This window comes from Podarcis cretensis (genome assembly GCF_951804945.1).
Source record: "Podarcis cretensis genome assembly, chromosome: 9".
Taxonomy (NCBI): Eukaryota; Metazoa; Chordata; class Lepidosauria; order Squamata; family Lacertidae; genus Podarcis; species Podarcis cretensis.
The window spans coordinates 31,542,327-31,567,038 of NC_137178.1; the positions used below are offsets into that span (position 1 = coordinate 31,542,327).

General features: G+C 40.4%; 1 protein-coding gene across 1 annotated transcript in view; it reads left to right on the plus strand.

Moving 5' to 3' along the window:
* The window catches only part of FAT4 (FAT atypical cadherin 4), a 141,047-nt gene that overhangs the window by 96,010 nt on the left and 20,325 nt on the right, over positions 1-24,712 (plus strand). Inside the window, exons 7-10 of the mRNA XM_079990505.1 lie at positions 556-736; positions 4,838-5,088; positions 6,226-10,575; positions 15,091-15,195. Of these exons, the coding sequence (XP_079846631.1) occupies positions 556-736; positions 4,838-5,088; positions 6,226-10,575; positions 15,091-15,195 (4,887 nt within the window). The remainder of the gene's footprint in view (positions 1-555; positions 737-4,837; positions 5,089-6,225; positions 10,576-15,090; positions 15,196-24,712) is intronic.

Genomic DNA, 24,712 nt, shown 5'->3' on the forward strand with positions numbered 1-24,712 from the left:
TGCAGAGGTTGTCTGAGAGCAGGAGTCCTCTGTCAGCTGGCAGACATGCATCTGGACAGCAGATCCTTTGTGCAGCAGGCATGGAAGGAGTTAAGCCTTCCCTCTTGCCCCCTGTTGCTTCTCTTCCCCGAATAGTCATAGCCGTATTTAGTTTTTCCTCTAACAAAAAGTGGCAGTTCAGATTTTGTTACACCTATTGGCATGCTCTTGTTCGCTTTAGTGGCACTCACTGGATGACCAATTTCAGTCATCAAATTCATCTGGTTCACTGCAGGTCAGTGTTTGTGTATTGTTCTCGTTTCTCTTTGCAAGCAGCAAACCCTTTACTTGATAATACAAGATTCAAAGCTTTTCCTGTGTGACTTCATACTCTGAAAGTTCCAGAGGACCTTCTTTAAAAACAAAAGTGACCTTGCTCTTTGCATGGATTTGACTTTCTAGCTCTGTGAACTGTGACATGTTCATGTGTGAGATAATAAATGAAGAGTGGCATATCCAGTATTAGTATTGTAATTTGGGTAACCTCTAGCATTTCAAATATCTTTTCCCCCCTAGGAAGTCCTGCCCTTACTGGTACTGGAACTATTGCTGTCAAAGTAGATGATGTCAATGATAACGTCCCCAAATTTGCCTTCAATATGTATTCCAAAACCATTCCGGAGGACGCACCCACAGGCACAGACGTTTTGCTTGTAAATGCCTCTGATTCCGATGCATCAGTGAATGCTATCATCAGGTATGTTGCTCTTGTGGTGCTTCCGATGCTGTTTAATTTAGGTCCTGTTTCCTTTTCATGCTTTGGGAACAAAGGAGACATGAGCATGTTGGGTTTTGTCTTGCATTGTTCACAAATACAACATGGTTCAGGGTTGGCCCAAGACTTTTTGCTGCTTGAGATGAAACAAAAAATATTGCCCTTCCTTTAAGGGTGCAAAGTATCCAAAGCCAGTTAACCTACTTTAGTATCTGAGGCAAAAATGTCAATAAAATTATAATAAATTAAATCAGCTGCTTCATGACACCAAAAATATGTTGCCTGAGGCTGTCATTTTATGGCCACCCTGGATTGGTTTGTGACAGTAATAATAATAATAATAATAAATTATTTATTCCCCGCCCTCCCCAGCCAGAGCCAGGCTCAAGGCGGCTAACACCAGTAAAATTACAATAAAAACATAATGGGGGGGGACAAAACAATTTAAAATACAGGTTAAAAATACAATTTAAAATGCATCCTCATTTTAATAATAGCCCATGGATCAAAACCATAAGGGGGGATGAACGAGATGAAATAGCTCTGTATTTAAGCCATTTGACTTAGGTGGGCTGAAAAAACACTGGGTTGTATCCAGTAATGACTTTGCCACAAGAGTGTTTAGAAGCTGATCCCTAACTTTTCATGTAGTAAAAAGCTTTAGAATTGCTGGCCAATCTATTTCTCTTGCTCTTGCTGAGCAAGTTCCGACAAAGTTCAGCATAAAAAGGAAGAATCTGTGTATGACAATTGAACTGATTTCTTTGCGCCACTCAGCTTCTGAAAAGTCATCATTCACTGGATTGGCTTTATGGCAAAATGGCTTGCACATTTCTACTGACACCTCCAAGTTTTACCAGTAAATCCGATTGCTGACTATATGAAAGAAAAAATTGAGTGGTTAAGTGGCAGTGACAGCCTGAGCAATTTGCTCAGAGGAGTGATGCGTTCCTAATGGAATGCAGAGAGATTCATGTTTGTTGCCAATTATCACTACCTGCCACTCAAGAAACCAGAATAGACCCTTTCTCAAGTGGTTTCAATGAGTGTAAATATTGGTTTATTGTTGCATAAAAGGCACAAACTGAGCTAAACGACTCACTACACTTTTTCTTTTCTTTGGAAATTCAAATTAGCTTTTTTTCAATAAGCAAAATATAAATCATAATTGTTTGTAGATATTAAAGTACAAGAGAAATAAGAACTTTAAAATATCAAAACACTGTAATTTTCTTCCATTTTTTTGAGCTCTGCTACCCTTGCCATCTGCCAGGTGTGCCTGATAAGCATCCAATAAAATTAATAAAATATGACATAATAATGCTTTTCATTACATGTCATTTTCCCCCATGAAAATTTACATTTTTCGAGAAGTCTTATAACCATGTGGAAATGGCATCGCAAAATAGAGGTGGCTATTACTTTCACTTCCTAGGATTATATATATATATATATATATATATATATATATATATAAAGGGATTCGCTGTACAATCCTATTTTATTATTCTTACCCTGTGGCCCTAAAAACACAGAGGGTGGATATCAACTTTTATGCTGATTTGTAGTAATGCAGTTTTACAATTCTGTGCAACAAAACTTTTTTAAAAGGCCCAGATGCACAGTACATATACACCAGAGACTATGCATTCAGTACTTTTGGTCCAATTTTATGGAACTTCCAGCTGAGGTCAGACACGCCCCCTCCCTGTTGAAATTCTGCTGCCTTCTGAAGGCCTTTTAAAAAAATTTCAGCAGGCATTTCAATTGAATTCAGATTTGATAGTTTTAATTGATTTTTGTACACCACTTAGTCCAGTTGTAATTGAGTGGTATATCACTTGTCAAAATAAAATTAAAATACAAAAAATATATATGGAAACTTAAAAAGAGTTGATATATTACTATGGGGGAAATGGAATCAAGATTGCAGCCTTGGTGCGTAAGCTTTTTTAAACAACAACAACAACAACAAACAAACAAACAAACAAACAACCTCCCATTAGCTTTCGAAAATATGCTCCAATTCAGAATGAAACTATACATGGATTAAATGAATTATAAACCATAAGATACACAACCCAGAAAAGTTTGCATAGGTCATTAAAAAAGCCAAACCCATCAATAGGGGATTTAAGCAGGAAGCTTATGAAGATGGTGAACAGCATGGGTGCAGCCAGGATTTATGTTGGGGAGGAGCAGGCTTCATGTTGAGGGAGGAAGAACCTCAGTTAGTTAAGTATTTCTATTGATTTATCTGATTTAGGGCGCACCCATTATGCACTGACTGGAGTGGTGACTTTATATTATTTTCAGTAGTATTCAGCCAGATATACCTTTAAAACTCCCAATGCAGCAGGAGAAGAGGTAGTCTTCTTCTTTGTGTATTGCATTATAAACCTCAAGCCCTGGCCAGTTGAATCAGGTTGGGAAGACAGCGGGCAAGAGGACCAAGGAGGGAACAGGCATCAGAAGCCACAGCTGCCATATCTCCTATCACCGCGGGGTAGTTAATGATAGATGACTGTTCTTCAGCTTCAAAGCAGGCAAACCTAAGGGAAAGTCATTCAATGAATGTGCAGTGACCACATTTTAGAGGCTGAAGGGATTTTGACACTTTAGCACTGCGACTACCTTTTACCAAGTAGCCACAGAAAGACAATAAGTACGTAGTTCATAGTAGTACTTTACAGAAGTGTCCTATTTTACAGAGGATAGCTCCTTTTAAACAGATAGGGCCACAAGGAAGGAGAGAATAAGAGCCTAGATAGTTTTAAATGGGTGAAACAGTTATTACTGTTGCATTCCAGTTGCAATTGATTCAGTTCTGTGTGACAGATTATCTACTTCGAATGACTCTGTCAAGTGGGCATGAAATTGACCCAATGTACAACTGTCTTTCAATGTCAAAACACATGGGATGTTATTCACCCTGGAAGTTATCACAATCAAGATCACCTTAGGAGCTGCAGCAAGGCTTAAAATGTAATGCAACAGCAGGTAGCCCTATCCTCATCCTAAATCAAAACCCCCACATTTTGAAAGCCAAGGAATAGTTTGATAGCAGAATACTTCTGTCAGTCCCAGATGTGACACTCATCTGAAAATTGCCTCTTGGGACTCAGTGATGTGGAAAGTTTCTGTCTGTCTTTCTTCCTCCTCCTCTCTCTATAAACAAATAGCACTTCATTATGCGGTCATGACTTTTCTATTAAATAATAACTGAGCAATTATTTTGCTACCTAGGGCATTTTCCTAGGATAAATACCTGGTTATGACCAATTGCTATATTCACTCCATCTGTCTATTGGCAGTATCTCAGGCATTTGATTGAAAACCGCAAATAAAATATTTCTAAGTATTTATCATAACGTCAAGCTTCTGAATAATTCAAAAATGGTGTTGTTGCTGCTTCCAGTTGTGGAAGAACTCATTTTGTATATGTGCAACATTAGTGTCCTTTTTGTGTTACTTATGCAAAGGGGTAAAACACACTATGGGGTGGCCCAAGGCACTATTTAACTTCTGTGTGAAGCTTTTTAAACCCTGTGGGTGGGTGGTTTCCATGTCCAGGAGACAGGACAATTTATCTGTTCTGGATGGGGTTCCTTACCCTCAGAAGGAAAAGATAAATAGTCTAGAGGTGCTCCCACACCCATCTTTGTCACTTGATGCAGGTCTGTATAAGGCAGGGCTTTTGTCAGTGGTGGCACCCTAGATTACGGAGCTTTTTCTTACGGAGGCTTATCTGATCATGGCACTAACAGGGTTTCATATGGTAAATCAAGACTATTCAGCAGCAACTATTTGTTGTTTTTATGTCCATATTTAGCTCTGTCATTTTATCACTGCTGGAGCTGTGATTATTTTGTTTTGACTTTGCTTTTGTACGTTTGTTTTATATTGATGTTAATCTGCCTTGTAAATCCTTTTGGATGAAAGAGAATAATATAAATATTTTAAATAAATATAAATACTTTAATTCCCTGCCTGTAGAATTTACAGTTTGTCAACATATAAAGCAACATATTTCATACTAAAATGGGTATGAAAAGCGTTTCTCCCTCCTTGTACTTTTTGCAGCTATAGTCTCAGTGGTGGAAACTCACAGTTCACAATCAACCCTTCAACCGGGCAGATCATCACAAGTGCTCTGTTGGATAGAGAGGCTAAGGAGAACTACACTTTGATCGTCGTGGCCAAGGATGGTGGTTTCCCAAAGGCTCTTTCCAGTTCTACAAGGGTCCTTGTCACTGTTGCAGATGTCAATGACAATCCTCCCAAATTTCAGCACCACCCTTATGTCACTCATATTCCCTCACCAACAACTTCAGGTAAGCTGATAACAGCAACATGATACTAACCTTACAGTTTTTATAGCACAGAAAGAATCCAAGATAACAAGAGGGGAAGAGACTTTTAAATCTTACTGACCCCTGAGGTTTTGTTATTGTTATCTATAGCTTATTAGGGTTTTCACTAGCGCTGCACTAATTTTTGGGAGGAATACACTTTTCATACAAAATATGTTAACTAAATCCTATCCTAAATACAGTAGTACCTCGGTTTAAGAACAGCCCTGTTTACGAACTATTCGGTATACGAACTCCGCAAAACCAGAAGTAGTGTCCCGGTTTGCGAACTTTACCTTGGTTTATGAACAGAAGCCAAACAGTGGAAGGGCACCGGTGGCGGGAGGCCTCATTAGGGAAAGCATGCCTCAGTTTAAGAATGGCTTTGGTTTAAGAATGGACTTCCGGAACGGATTAAGTTTGTAAACCGAGGTATCACTGTATCTGTTCACCTGCTTCACCTGCTGCCTGGCTCAACAATTGCTTCAATTTTTTTTGGTCAGTTATTATCTTTCCTACTGTTTGCTTCTGGCCAGCTGAGGATCCTGAACTCCATGTGATCCTAGAGACATGGTGTCAAGCATCCTATGGTCATGGTGTCATAGGATCCATCACAGTTGGGTATGTGGAAATCTGACCAAAGGAAAATGCATCCCTTGCATTGTCCTCAGTCTGAATTAACAGAGAAAGAACGAACACAACAGCCCACTGTGAAGGCAACTGGTCTAGCACCCTATTGCTAGACATGACCAGTGCATTATGACAAGACAAGCACCCATTACCACTCATGAGATCCCAGCACAGTAGCAAGTTTTGGTATCATAACCTGTTGTGTGAACTATGTAAATTTCAAAATGTTGCCTTCCATGCTGCATTGCTTTCAGTGAGATTTAAATATGCATAAATATGCTATTGGTCAAGGATGCCTATAACATCCTAAATACCTCCTAAGTATGAGCAATATATCTGCTAGTGGTTGTAATTTATTTATTTTTAAGTTTTATTTACAGTCTTTGTATATTGTCCAATAACTTAACATTCTCTGGTTATGAACAGTTGCATGAGTATTAATGTTCCATTTCACAGGATTAATTACATTATTTTTCTCTTCCTTTGCAGGTACATTTGTATTTGCGGTGACAGTTACAGATGCTGATGCAGGACCTAATGCTGAGCTTCACTATTCCCTGTCGGGGAAGAATTCTGAAAAATTCCACATTGATCCATCACGAGGAGCAATTATGGCTGCCGAACGACTGTCTGGCACTTCTGAAATGACATTTTCTGTTAATGTTAAAGATGGTGGCTCGTTGCCAAAGACAGATTCTACAACTGTGACTGTAAGATTTGTAAATAGAGCAGATTTTCCTCGAGTTCAGGCTGAACAGCACACTTTCACATTTCCTGAAAATCAAGCCGTTGGCACTTTTGTCACTTCAGTTTCTGGATTGTCATCGAGAGGCGACTCTTTGTCTTACTATATTGCTAGCGGTAATCTTGGCAACACTTTTCAGATCGACCAACTAACAGGACAGGTCACCATCAGCCAACCCTTAGACTATGAAGCAATACAGAAATACGTCATCTGGATTGAGGCGAGAGATATGGGCTTTCCGCCATTTTCTTCTTACATAAAATTGGAAATGACAGTGATAGACATAAACGATAATGCACCACTATTTGAACGAGATCCTTTAATTTCTGAAGTACTAGAAAACCTCTCACCTTCTAAAATAATTACTGTAACTGCTGTGGACAAGGACAGTGGCTCTAATGGACAGTTAAATTATGAAATTGTCAGCGGCAATAAGGAGAACAGCTTCAGTATCCATCGTACCACTGGGGAAGTCAGAAGTGTCCGACCTTTAGATCGGGAGAATGTGGCCCATTATACACTTACTATCAAAGCTTCAGACAGAGGTGTACCTGTTCAGAGTACCACTGTCCGGGTGCTTATTAATGTGTTGGATGAAAATGATAATGCACCCAAATTTTCTCAGATATTCAGCGCTCTTGTACCTGAAAATGCACCTTTGGGTTACACTGTAACACGAGTCACAACATCAGATGAAGATATTGGAACAAATGCTGTCAGTAAATATTCAATAAGGGATACAAGTATACCTTTTGTCATAAACCCCAATACAGGAGATATAACAATCAGCAGACTTCTGAACAGGGAAGATACAGATCGCTACAGAATCCGAGTTTCAGCACATGACTCTGGGTGGACGGTAAGCACAGATGTGACCATATTTGTAACAGACATCAATGACAATTCCCCACGATTTACAAAACCATCCTATTACTTGGATTGCCCTGAGCATAATGAAGTTGGATCACGAGTGATCCAGATATCTGCAACAGATCCAGATGAAGGATCCAATGGGCAAGTCTTCTACTTCATCAAATCCCAGTCAGAGTTTTTCCGAATTAATGCTTCTACAGGAGAGATTTTCAATAAGCAACCTTTAAAGTTCCAAAACTCCAGCGGCCCCAGTAATGTCAATCTAAACAGGCACAGTTTCATCGTTACCTCATCAGATCGAGGCAGCCCTCCCTTGCTGAGTGAGACAACAGTCACAATCAACATCGTGGATAGCAATGACAACGCTCCCCAGTTTCTCTTTAGTCAATATTTTACACCTGTTACTAAAAATGTAGCTGTTGGTACCAAACTAATTAAGGTAACTGCCATTGATGCAAAAGACTTTGGTCTAAATTCAGAAGTGCAATACATTCTCTCAAATGACAACCTAACAGGTAAATTTGAACTGGACAGTAACACAGGCTGGATTTCAGTAGCATCGCCACTGAGGAATGATATGAATAAAAACTTTCTAATCAAAGTAAAAGCAAAGGACAAAGGTAACCCTCCTCTCTCATCAGAAGTGCCTGTGCAAATAGTTGTAACAGAGGAAAACTATCACACGCCAGAGTTCTCTCAAAGTCATATAAGTATAACTGTCCCCGAGAGTAATGCTGTTGGAACTATTCTCAGGACTGTGTCGGCAAGGGACAAAGATACAGCTATGAATGGACTTATCAAATACAACATTTCTTCTGGAAATGAGGCTGGGAACTTTGCAATTAACGCATCTACTGGTGCATTAAGGCTTGCCAAACCCCTTGATTATGAGCTTTGCCAAAAACATGAGATTACTGTGAGTGCTGCAGATGGCGGATGGGTTGCTAGAACAGGCTACTGTAGCATTACCATAGATGTTATTGATATGAATGATAATTCTCCAGCTTTTAGCCCAGAAGACTACTTTCCAAGTGTTTTAGAAAATGCCCCTAGTGGAACAACTGTCATTCGTCTCTCTGCAACTGATGCTGATTCTGGATCTAATGCTGTAATTGCATATGCGGTTCAGTCTTCAGACAGTGATCTGTTTGTTATTGATCCTAATACTGGAATCATCACCACCCAAGGCTTTTTAGATTATGAAACAAAGCAGAGCTATCATCTCACCATAAAGGCCTTTAACGTTCCCGATGAAGAAAGGTGCAGCTTTGCGAATGTCAACATCCATTTAAAAGGAGCAAACGAGTATGTGCCACGATTCGTGTCCAAGCTTTACTATTTTGAGGTTTCCGAAGCAGCTTCTAAAGGCACCATTGTGGGAGAAGTCTTTGCAAGCGACCGCGATATGGGAACTGACGGAGAAGTCCACTATCTGATCTTCGGCAATAGCAGAAAAAAGGGTTTCCAGATTGATGACAGCAGTGGGCAGATTTATGTCACAGGACCTCTCGACAGGGAAAAGGAAGAACGGATCTCTCTGAAAGTGCTTGCAAAAAATGCCGGCAGCATTCGTGGTGCAGATATTGATGAAGTGGTTGTGAATATCACGATATTAGATGCCAATGACCCCCCTGTTTTCAGCTTCATGGTATACAACGTACAAATCAGTGAAGGCGTTCCTGTTGGGACCCACGTGACATTTGTAAGTGCCTTCGACTCTGACTCTCTCCCAAGCTGGAACAGGTTTTCCTATTTTATTGGCAATGGAAACAACAACGGTGCCTTTTCTATTAACCCGCAGACAGGACAGGTTACAGTGACTGCAGAACTGGATAGAGAAACTTTACCAGTGTACAACCTATCTGTGTTAGCCATTGACTCAGGATCACCGTCAGCAACAGGTAGTGCCTCTTTATTGGTGGCTTTGGAAGATATCAACGACAATGGACCCACCCTCTCCACCACAGAAGGAGAAATAATGGAAAATAGCCGGGCAGGGACACTTGTGTTGAATCTTCAGTCATCCGATCCTGATCTTCCTCCAAATCAGGGCCCCTTTTCTTATTACTTGCTTAGCACTGGCACAGGAACCAGTTATTTCAGTCTCAGCACTGCTGGAGTTCTGACCACAACTAGAGAGATTGACAGAGAACAAATTTGTGATTTCTACTTGTCAGTGATTACAAGAGACTCGGGCATTCCTCAGATGTCTTCCACAGGAACTGTGCACGTAAAGGTAATAGATCAAAATGATAACCCGTCACAACCCAGAACAGTAGAGATCTTTGTCCATTATTTTGGCAATCTGTTCCCTGGTGGAACATTAGGCAATGTAAAACCTCAGGATCCAGATATTTTAGACAGTTTCCAGTGCTCTCTTACATCAGGAGTTACAAGCCTCTTCCATATTCCAGCAGGCACTTGTGATTTAAATTCCCTGGCAAGATCTACCGATGGGACATTTGATCTCACAGTCCTGAGCAATGATGGGCTACACAACTCAGTCACTAGCAGTATCCGAGTTTTCTTTTCAGGATTCAGTAATGCCACACTTGATAACAGCATTCTCCTTCGTCTCAGTGTGCAATCCGTGAGAGAATTTTTGACCAACCACTACCTTCATTTTCTGCGAATTGCCAATTCACAGTTAACCGGATTAGGGACTGCTGTGCAACTCTATGGGGCTTATCAGGAGAGCAACCGGACTTTCTTGATGGCAGCTGTGAAACGGAACAGCTATCAGTATGTGAATCCAGGTGGTGTGACTACCTTCTTTGAAAGCATCAAAGAAATCCTCTTCCGTCAAAGCGGAGTTCGAATAGAGTCTGTGGATCATGACTCGTGTTTACAAAATCCTTGTCAAAATGGCGGCAGCTGCTTGAAAAAACTGGGTGTGAGCCCTAAGCTACAGAGCCACGAGAGTATCCCAGTCATTGTTGTAGCAAATGAACCTCTCCGGCCTTTTACATGTAGGTGTATGCCAGGATATGATGGCACACTGTGTGAAACAGACATAGATGAATGTCTCCCATCACCTTGCCACAATGGAGGGACTTGCCACAACCTGGTGGGCGGATTCTCTTGCAGTTGTCCCAGTGGTTTTACTGGAATGGCCTGTGAGAGAGATCTCAACGAGTGCCTCTCGGGCCCTTGTAAAAATGGTGCTCTCTGCCAGAACTTCCCAGGAAGCTTCAACTGTGTCTGCAAAACTGGATATACAGGTAATTTTTTCTTCTATGTGTGTGATTGTTCTGAATGCAACACAGAGTGGTATTACCTATGAAGGAGCATCTAATCATAGGCACTCCTGCTGGCAATTCAGACCTAGATGTATTATTTATTTAGCACATGTGTATTCTGCATTTTTCCATAATGGAACTCAAGGTGGCTTATGTGGGGCTTCCAGTTGCCCCCCGATCCCCGCAGGAACTGATCAGATCTGGACCTGCTTTGCTTCCATAAGGTGATTACACTGTGTGTCTTCAGTTAGCTCACGCCCCAAGTTTATCATCCCATCATCTGCTGTTCGTGAAAACAAGGATCCCACTTGCACCATACATTCAAAGCATTATTATACCACTTTAAACAGTCATGGCATCCTCCACCAAAGAATCATGGGAACTGTATTCCCAGAATTCTTTGGGGGAAGTCATTAAATTGGTATAATAGTGCTTTAAATGTACATGTGGAAGGAGCCTAGGTCTAAAATTAAACAGTGGATTTTTTGTTAATGCTTTTTGCCAGAAATTAGCTAAGCGTCAAAGCATGCATGGTTCCATCCTACTTATCTGCCAGACAGAGCCTTGTGTAAAAAATCATAATCAGGATTTTCAGCCTTTCTATTAAACATATCAGTTAGATATAGAGTGATGCCTCAGCTTTCTGCCAGGAAAGTATCGAGAGCCATCAAATGCATCTCCATTTAAACAGCATATGTGGCAACTGACACATGTTCACTGTTAGAGCTGCCTTGACATAAAAGACACTGATGGGATCTTTCTATGTATGCGCCATCAGTATAGCCTGCTGAGCCTCAGGTCACAAGTAATTATTCGTAATTGAATGGCTGTTCTAATTAACCTAATGATCTGAGATTGTGTTTCGCAGTGAATCATCACATCAAATTATTTGGCCAGCAGCGTAGCAGAACAATTCCATGCCACAATTGCGGGTAACCTTTTAAGTCATTAGCATCAGAGGTTAAATAGGCATGTACTTGCCAGCTCACTGGGACACCTCAGCAGAACACTCATTTTAACAATAGCACACAATGCAGTCACATCAGTCCTGTAGCTTGTAATTGGGGTTAATGAAACTACAGTGACTTGCTGAGGTGACTGTCATGCCTGACGCTTGTCACATACAGTATTTCCCCACATTGTAACACATTAATTTTCCCCCCATCTGCTGAAAGCAGAAATATGTCATGGAAGAAATTTGAAAAGTAATGTGTGTGTGTGAGAGAGAGAGAGAGAGGGAGGGAGGGAGGGAGGGAGGGAGGGAGGGAGGGGGAGGGAGGGAGAATTAAGTGTTCCCATAGTGTGGTTTATGCTCTTGCATTCCCTCTCCAAAAATAAAAAGGCAATATGGTAGCAGACACAATACACCCATGTTAGAAATGTAAAGCGGCAGTGTTTCCTCCTAGGAGAGAATAATTGTAAAAGAGGAAAATCAGTGTAACTCATTGATTGAATTGACAATTTACAAATATATCACAAAACAGCCCAAAGTAGGTTTGAAAACAATACAAAAGGAACACTGAAGGCAGAGACCTTTTCATCCTGTTCATAACAAAAACCTAAAATATATGTTACTAGCAGCCTCGTTCCCAGTATTGCTTGGGAATCCTTAGGAACCAAAAGAGTAGACCTTTTGAAATTAATGAAATACACTTAGTCCTGTTCATTAATTTCAGTGGGTCTATTCAGTGGGTCTATATGTATGTATGCATGACCCCTGTCTGGATCAAGGCAGCTGCTCTTCTCTGTAGCTTCTGTTGTTTTCTAAAGCAAGCTTTCCTTCTTTTCACTGTAAGTCTGAGTTCATCAATTATAGACCACTAGAATGGCTTCCCTTACCTTGCTGAGGGGGTACACAGGTTTTTTCACTGATTTATTATGTTTGGCCAGCTGCATTTCACTTCATCACTCTATAGAAGCAATTAGGCTCATTGCAGTGAGCGCAACCATAATGAAAGATTACATCAGTGTAACACTGAGGTTTAAGCAATCTGTTATAATTATGTCTATTAATGATGATCATATTTTGTTTTGGAACGAATCAGTTGCAAGATGGGATATATCAGATGACATACAGTAGTGTGTTGTCTGCCCTTTCCATGAACCCCTCAGTTCCTCTTTTCTGGACCTTTTTAGGATGAGTTTTGTGGAATCAATTCAGTGTTTTAAGCAAGAAGTTGATCTGAAAGAGACTGCCATCTTAGAAAAAGTCTAACGTTATCTTAAATCAGTTCTTCCCAACAACTATATGCAAATACTCCATATAAAGCAATGATAACTGAAAGGCTTTTCATACGGTTGTCAGTGAATCAACAAAGCAGAAACTTAACTGTTCATTTCTCCCCATCCTTGCTGGGACATGCTGGCTGACTGGAGATTCAGTTGCATATTATCCAACTGTCATTATTTACCAGGAATGCAGAGAACTGGTTCTCTCTTCATGCTAAACCAAACCATGGCTTAGAGTATGTAGGCTTCCAAAGAGAGGATCATATCCCATTTGCCCCTCCCTGTCATTCTGTTGCTGCTATCCTGAGCTATGCCATGGCTTGGCTTAGTGTGTTGTCCAAACCCAGGGTCATGGCTTAGCTTTTTCCAGACTAACCATGAGCTGTAAACAAGCCCCCCCCCCCCAGTTTACAGCCTGTGGCAAGCGACCCATGAGCCTGGGTAGGGTTGCCATATGTCCTCTTTTCCCAGGACACGCCCTCTTTTTCATGGTTAGAGTTGTCATAGCGATCCATAGTTAAAAGTAGAAGTCGGCAAATGTGTCCTCTTTTTTGCTCTTCAAAATATGGCACTCCTACCCATAGAACAATCATACTATCATGATGTTGAATTCCCCCCAGCCTTCAATCTATATATAGTAATACCTGTGGGTAAGTTGGATATAACTCAGTGGGGCTTATATCTGAGGAGACTTGTACAGCTTTGGGCTATTCTTTCTGAGTTTTTCTGTTAAAAATGATAAACATTATGTGGGTCCTATTCCAGATCCTCACAGTTTATCTTTGGGCATGCATGTACAGAATAGCTAGTAACCTATCAAAATTAGTCATTGCCCAGTTTGGTTGAAAATGGGCAAAGTGCTCAAAATCCGTGAAATTGAAACTTGTAGATGAGCCTCTTGTAGACCTTCAGAGTTCATGAATCCAGTCATTTGGTGATTTGTTTAACTTCAGGGCATAATTTACCCAAGCAAATCACTAGTTTCTCTCATCAAAACATTATTATTTGAACCATATGCAATTAATTATAGAGCTGTGAAATGTTTTGGAGGGGAAAAAATAGCCCGAGGAATGTATTTTAAAAAACCAACCCATCTTCAGGCTTGCAAATTTAATTAAATTCAGTGGAGAAATCTTTACAAAAGGCAATAAAACTGTGCAGCTTGCACCATGCAGCGAACCCTTGCAGTGATGAATGGCGTCCAAGTAAGTTCTATCATGAAGTGACAAAAAATGAGAATGCAGCGATTGAAGGTTAGGGCAAAGCTACACATTACGTTAGTCACATTTTTAAAACAGTTGGAAGCAGCTGTGCGAGGCCCTGCTCTGGAATACAGTCTCAAGCAGGTTTCTCTACAAAATAACAGTCTACCAGCTTCTTCTTCTTCTTCTTCTTCTTCTTCTTCTTCTTCTTCTTCTATTGAAAACATCACCTTCAGGGGAGAATAGCAGCCATAGGAAATTTTCAGAGGCAAATCTGTGCAGGATTCAGATCAAGATCTCGGTTGGCTTTTCTTTCAAAATAGAAGTGGCAGCATTTTAGAATGCAGTTTGAGGCTCAACTCTGTTCATGTTAGCATGTTGAGAACTTCCATGCTCTGAGCAGTGGCCAGTTCTTATTGGAATAACTTATTGTTGCACGTCAATTTTAGGAAGTTATGACTAGGGCTGGACAATTTTGTCAGTTTCAGTTTGTCCCAGTTTCTCATTTTTCCCAATCTTAAATTCAGTTCTCCATATTTCTACATCAGTATGAGTATATATATATATATATATATATATATATATATATATATAATCCTTATGAAAATTGTCAGCATTTTAATTCACATTTCTCCTATTAGACACATTTGCAAAGCATCTCCCCATAATACAATACATATCAGAAAGATATGCATATACCCCAGCACAAGCATTTTTATACACATTACTTGGCTGGAGAACTGCATTGTGATTTTTGAGGAATGGCTGTTTCTCAGTTCAGGTCCTGTTTCAGAAAACGCAGGTTTACTTCAAATGCAAACTGAATCGAATTTCTGCACCATCCCTAGTCATGGCAATTACTCTCCATGAAAGTATTACAAGTTAACATTAAAAATATAATAATAAAAACTCACTCCAGAATATAGAGAATGAAACTCACTTTTAAATTAAACAAATTATTTCTGGGCTCCAGTTACAACTAATGTAAATTATCCCACTTTGTTCATAATGCAAATTGCCTAAGTGCAACTCAGTTTCCATATGGTATTGTCTTCTACTATTGCAGGAAAAATGTGTGACTCCACCGTCAATTACTGTGAATGCAACCCCTGTTTCCATGGAGGATCCTGTCAAAATGGAGTGGAGGGATATTACTGTCATTGTCCATTTGGTGAGTAGAAATTTGGTACTTTATTCAGATTTTCTTGCAGAACCCTAATCCTTTTGACCCTAGCCCCCAAATACAACCACCTATGGATTTTATAGCTTACTTATTAATTTTTATATGATAATATTGTTTTAATCAGAATAAAGCAAAGCAATGTGACTTGGTTGGTCAGTTACCATCTGGCAGGAAACCAAACAAAGAACTGGAGTAGTCAAAAAAAGGTGAGGCAGGATCTCCAAATGCTACAAAATTTCATCTGTTGTGAGCCCAACATGTTTTGCAAGAAATTTTTTATTAATGGCATCTTAGCAACAATCCTGACACACCAGGGATGTTGCAGTATTCACAGGAAATAATTACAGTATCTGTAGATTAGTGTGTCAGAACTGTTGCTTAAAAAAAATAACAAAATAAAATCTAAAACCCTTTGGACTCACAATAAATGATATTCTGCAGGACCTAGAGTTTCTTTTCCTCCTTTTTCTGTCAATTGCCATTACAAAGATAAGAAGAATGCCTACCGAATCATACTGAAAACCTATCTTGTTCCATGTTGTGTTGCTCATGGTAACCAACCAGATACCTATGGGAAGTTTACAAAAGGACATGAGGACCATTGGTTCTCTCCCTTCTGCTGGGCTTGGTGGCCTTCCATAGAGCCTCCTGCATTGTAAACCCTACACACCGCTAGTGAGTGAAGAAGTACATCATTGGTCTGTGCTGAATTTCCCACCATTTAATTTATTTGGATGTTACCTCAGGTTCTGCATAATGTGAAAGATAATCTACACTCTCCTTACTTCCTCCGCACCATGCATAATTTTAGAAAACTCTATCATCTCTCCCATTTCTTGCCTTCCTCCACCAGCCCCTAGTTTGAAGATAATATTCTAGAAGGAGAAAGATGGCACTTTTCTTTACCTTTCTCCATTCTACAATATTGTCTTCAAAGAAGACCATTAAAAGCCTGGGCAAAAAGTATAGTATTTACCTGGAGACAGAACATCAGTAGAGTAGATACCTGTTGAAGAGATGTGGTGAGGGAGATACACAGCTACAGAAGTTCCACAAATAAGATTAGCTACCCTGCCTCCAAAGGTGGAGACATCAAAGCAGGGCATCTGCTGAGGACATCTTGATGAGGTTTGAAGAAACTCTTAATTTCCATACGCCTTGGGAGCCTCGGTTAAACTGGAGTTTTCAAAGTTAGTAGCATACACAGTTCCATTTCAGCTTTATTCAGCAATGGTCACATATGTAACACAGAAATTGATTAAAGGTAGGCAAAGGAAATTCACACACTGGATGGAAGGGGTGTGTGAAGGTTAAGGAAATCTTGCATCCCACTCCAAATCTCCACACTGTGTTTTTGTTTGACATCTGCACCTGGTCCATGGCAGATCACATGTAATTCCTGAATGGGGCTTTGGTACTTTGAAACCCATGTGACAAGGAACAGCTGTAAAAGCACAGGATAAGTGAGGGCATTTGAACCACAAAACATTAAAGAGCTAGGAAAGATCATGCCCCAGTGCCTCAGAGGTACCAGACATCCCAGTATAACACAATTACTTATAATGTTATAATTATTAAAGCTTCTCTTAAACGTATGTAAAGGTATGTCAAAATCAAACTACATTATATTTGCAGCAATTGTGCCTTATTCCTGCAATCATTGCCAAGCAGTATTCTCAAGAAATTTATGGATGAAGCCAGAAAGACTTCTCTTTTTTTTTGAAGGACCAATATATGGTAGCAATTATAGAAGAACTTGGAAATCACTAGCTTAGCCCGTGAGCCTGCTGTGTATAGAAAATGTAAGAGGAGATACAGCATCTGGCTACAATCACATACAAGTCTTGCATGAACTTAAAATCCATGTTAAATTACCACTGATCATATAAAATAGTGCTGTTGCATCTATATCTGTTTGTAAGTTTCGGCTGGCGCAGCTTCCCATCACATTTCTCCCAAATAATCATTATGGGGAGAAGGGGAAATTAGGTTCAACTCACCTATTCTATTATCACAGATGATGTCTTCCAAAGGATTCCCTTCTTCATTGCTAAAGGAAGCATTCTAGCAAGGAAGGAAAGAGGTGATACTTCTTTACAGGAAGGAGCTGGGGCAATGAAGGAGCTCATTCTTCTTCCCTGATGCTCCTCAGTCCTATTCCATTCTAATGTCCAATTCCAATTCTCCCAACTCTAAGCTAGGAATGGAGGAGAAATGTGGTTCAGTTCATCCTTCAAGATAGATCTAATTTGCACTTCCTGAAACAATATGTGGACTGAAATGTAGTAATCCTTCAAAATTCACACTCTTGCGAATTTTGCAATGTTCTCCTAACAATCACTAACATTTAACAATGTGCCATGGATGAAGCATTTTTCCTCATCTGGCTTCCCAGTGCCAAGCACCACTGCCAGTTACCAAGAGGGCCAAGGCAGTGGGTACTGAAGAGCAGAAGCAGCAGTGGGAGCATGAACACCACTATTGCAAGTAATATGAGCAAAAATGCATATGTTAGGTGAAAAACGTCCATAAATGCATACATTGGTGAAAAAAACATGCACAAATGCATTCATTATATTAGGGAAAATGCCTTGCAAAATGTGGATATTAGGCAAAATTGCATACAAAACTGTGCATATTGGGGGGGGGGTCACTATAGTGATGTTGAATTTTGCAAACTAATGTGGAGAACTGAATTCAAGACTGGAAAAATGAGGAACCAAAATTGACATATTTGACCATCCATAATTCAACCCATTCCTATATTCCAATTCTACATCTCCCAACACTTACTTCAGATCTGATTTCTTCCTGATCCTAATTCTGCTCTTTCTGCCTCCCTCTCCATCTCAGATCCCACCCAATCCCATCCTGTCCTGCAATCTAGTTCTTTCCCTTTCTCTTTGTTTCCTACTTGCCACATTCTTTTCTAACTTCAGAAATTAATGAGCCAGTCAGAAGCAGGATGCAAAAAAGGTATTTGCCATTTTACAAAAATATAGTTAACATCATAACATTTTAAAACTCTTTAAAGACCGCAGGCAAGTATTTTATAAAAATATTATTATAAAAGCATTCATATTTCGAAGAAATACAATATGGATGGAATGTAGCGCCTGCATGTTTGAAAGCAGTTAACAACAAAGAAACATACTGTATGTACTCTTCAAAATGCATTGTATGTTGACTTGATCTAAAGAATACTAGATGGTGTTCTGCCAAAATCAAGGAGGAATGCATCTGTCATTGGTTCCATATTGGATTTTATTTTTATTCCATATTATTTGGCATAGCTAGAAAATGCTGATAGCAAAGGGGGTGGATTTATTGGCTAGTTTTGAAATGAAATATGATTTAAAACAAGGGAAACAGAAGCAGCACAAATAAAAAAAGGAAGCAAAAGTAGGCAGAAGGAGGGAAATGCATTCAGATGTATTGACTGACTAAATTTGGTTTTGAAAGTAAATAATATATAACAGGGAACACGTAGTATGCAAAATTCATAGGCGTATGGGATGCCAAAGGGCAAGATAATATGGTACTGTTTATCTAAATGATATTATTGTATGTGTTAGTACAGGTCACAAAGACCATTTCCACTTTTGTAACACATGAAGAGATATTTTAACACATTTGGAAGGGAAGTGTTATGTCCATCAAAGTCACCCTGTGATCACAAGGATTCCTATTTGCCTCTCATCCACCTGCTTTCCCCCAAAATCTGTTCTGGGGGTTCTTCAGCAGATCTGGCATGGGAAGTTCAATTGCTCAAATAGAAATTCTTGAACTCACTAGACAACTTCAATCCAAAATATTTTATTGGTGCTTAAAACAATAGAAGCTACTGCAAATATTTTGCTTTAGAATTTTATTTTTTACATTATATTTGAATAATTGTATCCTGTGCTAAAGATATAGCACCCAAGGCTACTAACAATAGAAGCCTTTTTTAAAAAGAAATGCCATAAAATATCAATACTTTTTTAAAAAAAGAAAGCAGGAAAAGTGACACATACAATAAAACATTAAGTGATAACATGAACCAGAGTGCTAATAAAGAGTCTGTGTAAATAGGTCTTAATCAAATTGATGGAGGTTAAAAAATATGTAGACCACATGTCTTTAACGCATAAATGATCACTCCCAATCTATATTTATGCCACACAAATAGTGGTTCTCTTAAAAATGATAGTGATGATGCAAAAATTTGCCACTTTTAGTCCTATTAGAATATATATAAATGCATGATTTATCCATTGAAATAGATGGCATCTAAATGTGCTAATTTGGCTGGCTCGCACACAGTATCTTCATTTTTGACAGCTTCTTCAACAAGAGAGCAGTCATACAAGAAGTTGGCAAAAAGCAAGCTGGTGTCAATTAAGATGGCATAAAGGTATACCAGATCTAATCCCTACTCAGCAGTGGGGTTGCTTCTGCTGCTTGGCCTAAGCCGGGCAGAGGGAAAGCAAGCCTTTAAAATAATGTTTTATGCCAGGTTGCCTGGTCACAGTAGCCAGTCTAAGTTCCCCTTCTCTGGCCATACCCTATCCTACGCCTTTGGGTGAATTTACACTAGCCTCAGTTCAGCTGGCTGAGCCCTGGCTAAGCCAGTCTGAACATGTTGTTGTTGTTTAGTCGTGTCCGACTCTTCGTGACCCCATGGACCAGAGCACGCCAGGCACTTCTGTCTTCCACTGCCTCCCGCAGTTTGGTCAAACTCATGCTTGTAGCTTCGAGAACACTATCCAACCATCTTGTCCTCTGCCGTCCCCTTCTCCTTGTGCCATCCATCTTTCCCAACATCAGGGTCTTTTCCAGGGAGTCTTCTCTTCCCATGAGGTGGCCAAAGTATTGCAGCCTCAGCTTCAGGATCTGTTCTTCCAGTGAGCACTCAGGGCTGATTTCCTTCAGAATGGATAGGTTTGATCTTCTTGCAGTCCATGGGACTTTCAAGAGTCTCCTCCAGCACCATAATTCAAAAGCATCCATTCTTCGGCGATCAGCCTTCTTGTAGCCCTGTTCTTCTATTGCAGCATAAACAACAAAGAGTCTTGTGTCATGTTAAAGAATAACAGCAGAACCTTTTGTAGACTGCAGACCATCTCATGAGATGCATGAAGTGTTCTCCTGAATTGCAGGCTTATATATTGCAGACACATGGTTGAAATTACTAACAGTAAGGTCAGAGGCAAACAAAATGCAGCAAAAGTACAGGCAGTGATAACTGTGGTCATTCACAATAGAGTTGTTGATAACACAGACATCCTGGCATTGGTAAGTCAATAAACAAATACAGAGTGAGATAAAACCCTTTGTCTTGATTTGTTCTGTAAGTGATAGCATTGAACTTCTTGATGTAATTCAACATATTTCAGGCTCCTTTTGAAGTTCCTGTGTCCTGTGTTCCAGCATAGCCTCCTTAAGGTCAGCCACAGGGTGGCCAGGGAGACAGAAATGTTCTCTCACTGCTTTTTGAATAGTGCCATTTCTGATGTCTGATTGGTGTCCATTTATTCTTTTGCATGGAGATTGGCTGGTTTGCCCTATGTAGAAAGGCATTGCTGGCAGATAATGTCTTATATCTCATTGGAAGATGGGCAAATGCACAAACCCCATATGTTGTATATGACATTATTAGGTCCTGTAATAGTGTTGCCAGGGTAGGCAGGAGGACAGAGTTGACATCTGCCTTTGCTGCAGCGTCTAGTCTTTGTGTCTGTATCTCTGTTATTTGGCCATGTGTTGCTGGCCAATAGCTGTTTTGGGTTAGGAGGTTGTCAATAAGCAAGAACAGTCCTACCACCTAAGGCCTGGGATAGGAAAGTGTCATTATTCAGACTGAGCTGTTGACCATTGATGATATAGGTGTCAGTTGTTTCAGCTGTATGTGACAAGGGACCTGTCATTTTTCCTCTTCCAAATTTTCCTGTAGCAGACTATCACTGAGTACCAGCCTGGCCTTGCTGGTCTTTTCCCCCCAGCAAACTAAAATGCTAGAGTGATTGCAATTCAGCACACTAAAATACTAGAATAATAGCAATTCATTATTTGAAGTCCCGTTCCAAAGATATCCTCACAATTAACAATACATACTAATAAATGGGGAAGCCCTACTTCTGCACGCACTATGCACACCTTTAAATTCCCCGCTGTGTGGTTGCTGTTTGTTTTCTAGGGCCACAAACACTACAACACACTACAACACAGTTTTGTTGGTTGACAACAGGCCCCCAAAATTGACAGCTTGACAGTTAAAACAGGCACATGCAGGAGTGTAAATCCGAGGAGGAAAAAAGGTTGTGTCATTGTGGAAAAGAAAACAATAATGTGTGTTTTCTGGGGAAACTGAGGGATGCAATTTATATTCTCAAAAGATGAATTACGTTAGTGTCGTCAAAATTTAATGACTATTTTGTATGTTTGTAATGCAGGGGACGCAGGTGGCGCTGTGGGTTAAAGCCTCAGCGCCTAGGACTTGCCGATCGAAAGGTCGGCGGTTCGAATCCCTGCGGCGGGGTGCGCTCCCGCTGCTCGGTCCCAGCGCCTGCCAACCTAGCAGTTCGAAAGCACCTCCGGGTGCAAGTAGATAAATAGGGACCGCTTACCAGCGGGAAGGTAAACGGCGTTTCCGTGTGCGGCTCTGGCTCGCCAGATGCAGCTTTGTCACGCTGGCCACGTGACCCGGAAGTGTCTCTGGACAGCGCTGGCCCCTGGCCTCTTGAGTGAGATGGGCGCACAACCCCAGAGTCTGTCAAGACTGGCCCGTACGGGCAGGGGTACCTTTACCTTTACCTTTAATGCAGGGGTCTTAGGCTTCTTTGTGTTGTCTGAGAAGGTAACACAACTCTCACATTAATATTATGCAGTGTTTTAATGTTAGATTCCAAGTGCTAAAATATCTGCAACAAACATCCAAAAAACGAAGCCATTCACATCTTTAAATTTTGTTTTGTTTGTTTTCAAATAAACTTGCCATGTTCCTGAGTTTAAGTTGGGACTTCAGCATCTAATATTACTGTTGTATTTTATGGAGTACACAGAGTTTTCAGAATAACTTACACAACCATCTTTTATTTCTTCCCTCCCTTCCTTTTCATCATTCCAAATGCTAGTTACAGAGCCTCTCCTTCCATTAATCCTCTGTGTGCTTCATTAATTTTCAGCATTTGTTCTCCCTGGTAACATAGCATCTTATGCAGGTTGCACAGCTACCTTAAAACAATAGCTAGATAGATGTTTACAAAGGACAGCTGCCAGTTGCACATTGTGAATTTGGGTTCTGGTGGTAAAATGTCAGCTTGTAGCTGAAACACAAGCTGTGTGTGATATATATGGTATTAATAAATAAACTGCAGAGCTTTGCAGCTGCAGTACCTTGAAACAAGATCTGGTGAAATGTAATAGGTTTGGTAGCACGACTGCTTGCTCTAGCTGTGCTCGTTTAAGGGCCAAGACTTGATTGGCAGCTGTGGCATATAGCAGTCATTCATCTTTGCTTTTCTAATGACCTTAGAATGGTTGTTGTCGATGTGTTAAAATTAATTATTACAATGCTGCAGCGTTTTTCTTCTCTCCCTGCCCCACCCCCCGTCCACCCTCAGCAAACCTCTTGGGCGCTTTAATTCTTTGAAAATTAAACTCTTAAGCTGTTTAATTCTAGAGTTTGTGCTTCAGATGCTGTATCAGCAATGTGTATGCTAATTCTTATGTTCAGAAGCTTTAAAATGCAGCTACAGAAAACTCCAGGTGCAAATTTGGCATAGGAAGGACAGGCTTGAGGAGACCATGATTTACATCTTTGTAATTAGTTCGTGCTCAGTTCATTTACTCTCAGAGAAAGGGATTTTCCATGCCTTCTTCTAAAACGGATTAGTCCCAGATGATACCATTAGAAGGTCCTTCGTGGAGTTGGCATCTGGAAGACTTTGTTTTGTGATGGGGTTGGGTAGAGAGGGAGAGGGTTGAACTGCAGGTGAACTAGGAATGTGAACAGCCTGTAGGAAGTGCTGCTATTGAGCAGTCGGTAGAGGTGCAAGGAAATGTGTATATGCATAACACAAGTAAGGGAGTGTCTATTAATATGTACCTCATAATAGAGTTGATGGCCAAGTGGAGGGCAGTCACTCACCTTACATGTGTATCTAGGCCATACATTTTTGGTATTGTAGCTTCTATCATGGGAAGGTACAACCTGAGAGAGATACAACATGGGCCAAGTTAGTTCCAGCAGCTCAGCTCCACACACGTACCTCTGAGGCCCTTCGTGGGAACTGTTGGCAACTGCCAACCAGAGAAGGTCTACCTCCATCACAAGCTGAGTGATTTCAAGCTGCTTGGCCCTGTTCAGAAGTGATCCAGCGGACTCTGCTGCCTTGTAGGCACAGGCTGAAGGATGACACCAGAAAAGACCAAGGATGAAAAAAGGAAATGCCACCTGAATTATCCTGGCACCAGAGGAACACCATGATTTCTGTTTTGATTTTTATTATGTGAATCTTTTGTAAGCCACCTTGAAAGCTTCTCAGGGCTATATAGCAGGTTATAAGCATTCAAACTAAACATCCAAAACATAAACAGGTGGGGTATTTATAAAATCATACTTCCTGCCTTCATATATTTTGATATATAGCACATACCATACATTTAAAGCATTGTCATATGACTTTAATCAGTTTTAGCCTCTCCCAAAGAACCGTGGAGACTGTAGTTTGTTAAGGGTGCTGAGATTTATTCGGAGACCCCTCTTCCCACCATAGAGTGACTGGATGGCAGGAGAGATATTAAACTACTCTGTCAAGTATATGAGGGGAATACACTTAACAACCCTCAACACCCTTAAGAAACTTCCCAGGATTCTTTGGGGAAACCATGAGCCATAAATTTCAAAGTTGTATAATAGTGCTTTAATTGTAGAGTTTGTATAGTTTAATTGTATAGTTTGCATTGTATTAGAGAAGAGTTCGGGCAAGCATCACATAATTTATTTTTCCACTGAGCTTCTTTCTATTCATTAAATTGGATACTTGGATTATTCCCATCCATGTTTCTGAAACCAGAACTCTCTTGTCAATAGTGATGAAGTGGGTTACTGAAGTACAATGACGTTTCTGTCTGTCAATCCGCTTATCTCTTTTGACTTTAAAGTTGCCCCTCGCTCTTCCCTCCCCCTCTTTTCCAGCCCTGCTAAACAATCAGCTATCTAATGTTTGCTGAAGGCAGCTCTGCCCCCCAACTATGCCATTATCTTCTCTTCTCATGAGGTGGCCAAAGTATTGGAGCCTTAGCTTCAGGATCTCTCCTTCCAGTGAGCACTCAGGGCTGATTTCCTTAAGAATGGGTAGGTTTGATCTTCTTGCAGTCCATGGGACTCTCAAGAGTCTTCTCCAGCACCATAATTCAAAAGCATCAATTCTTCGGCTCTCACTTCCATACATCACTACTGGGAAAACCATGGCTTTAACTATACGGACCTTTGTTGGCAAGGTGATGTCTCTGCTTTTTA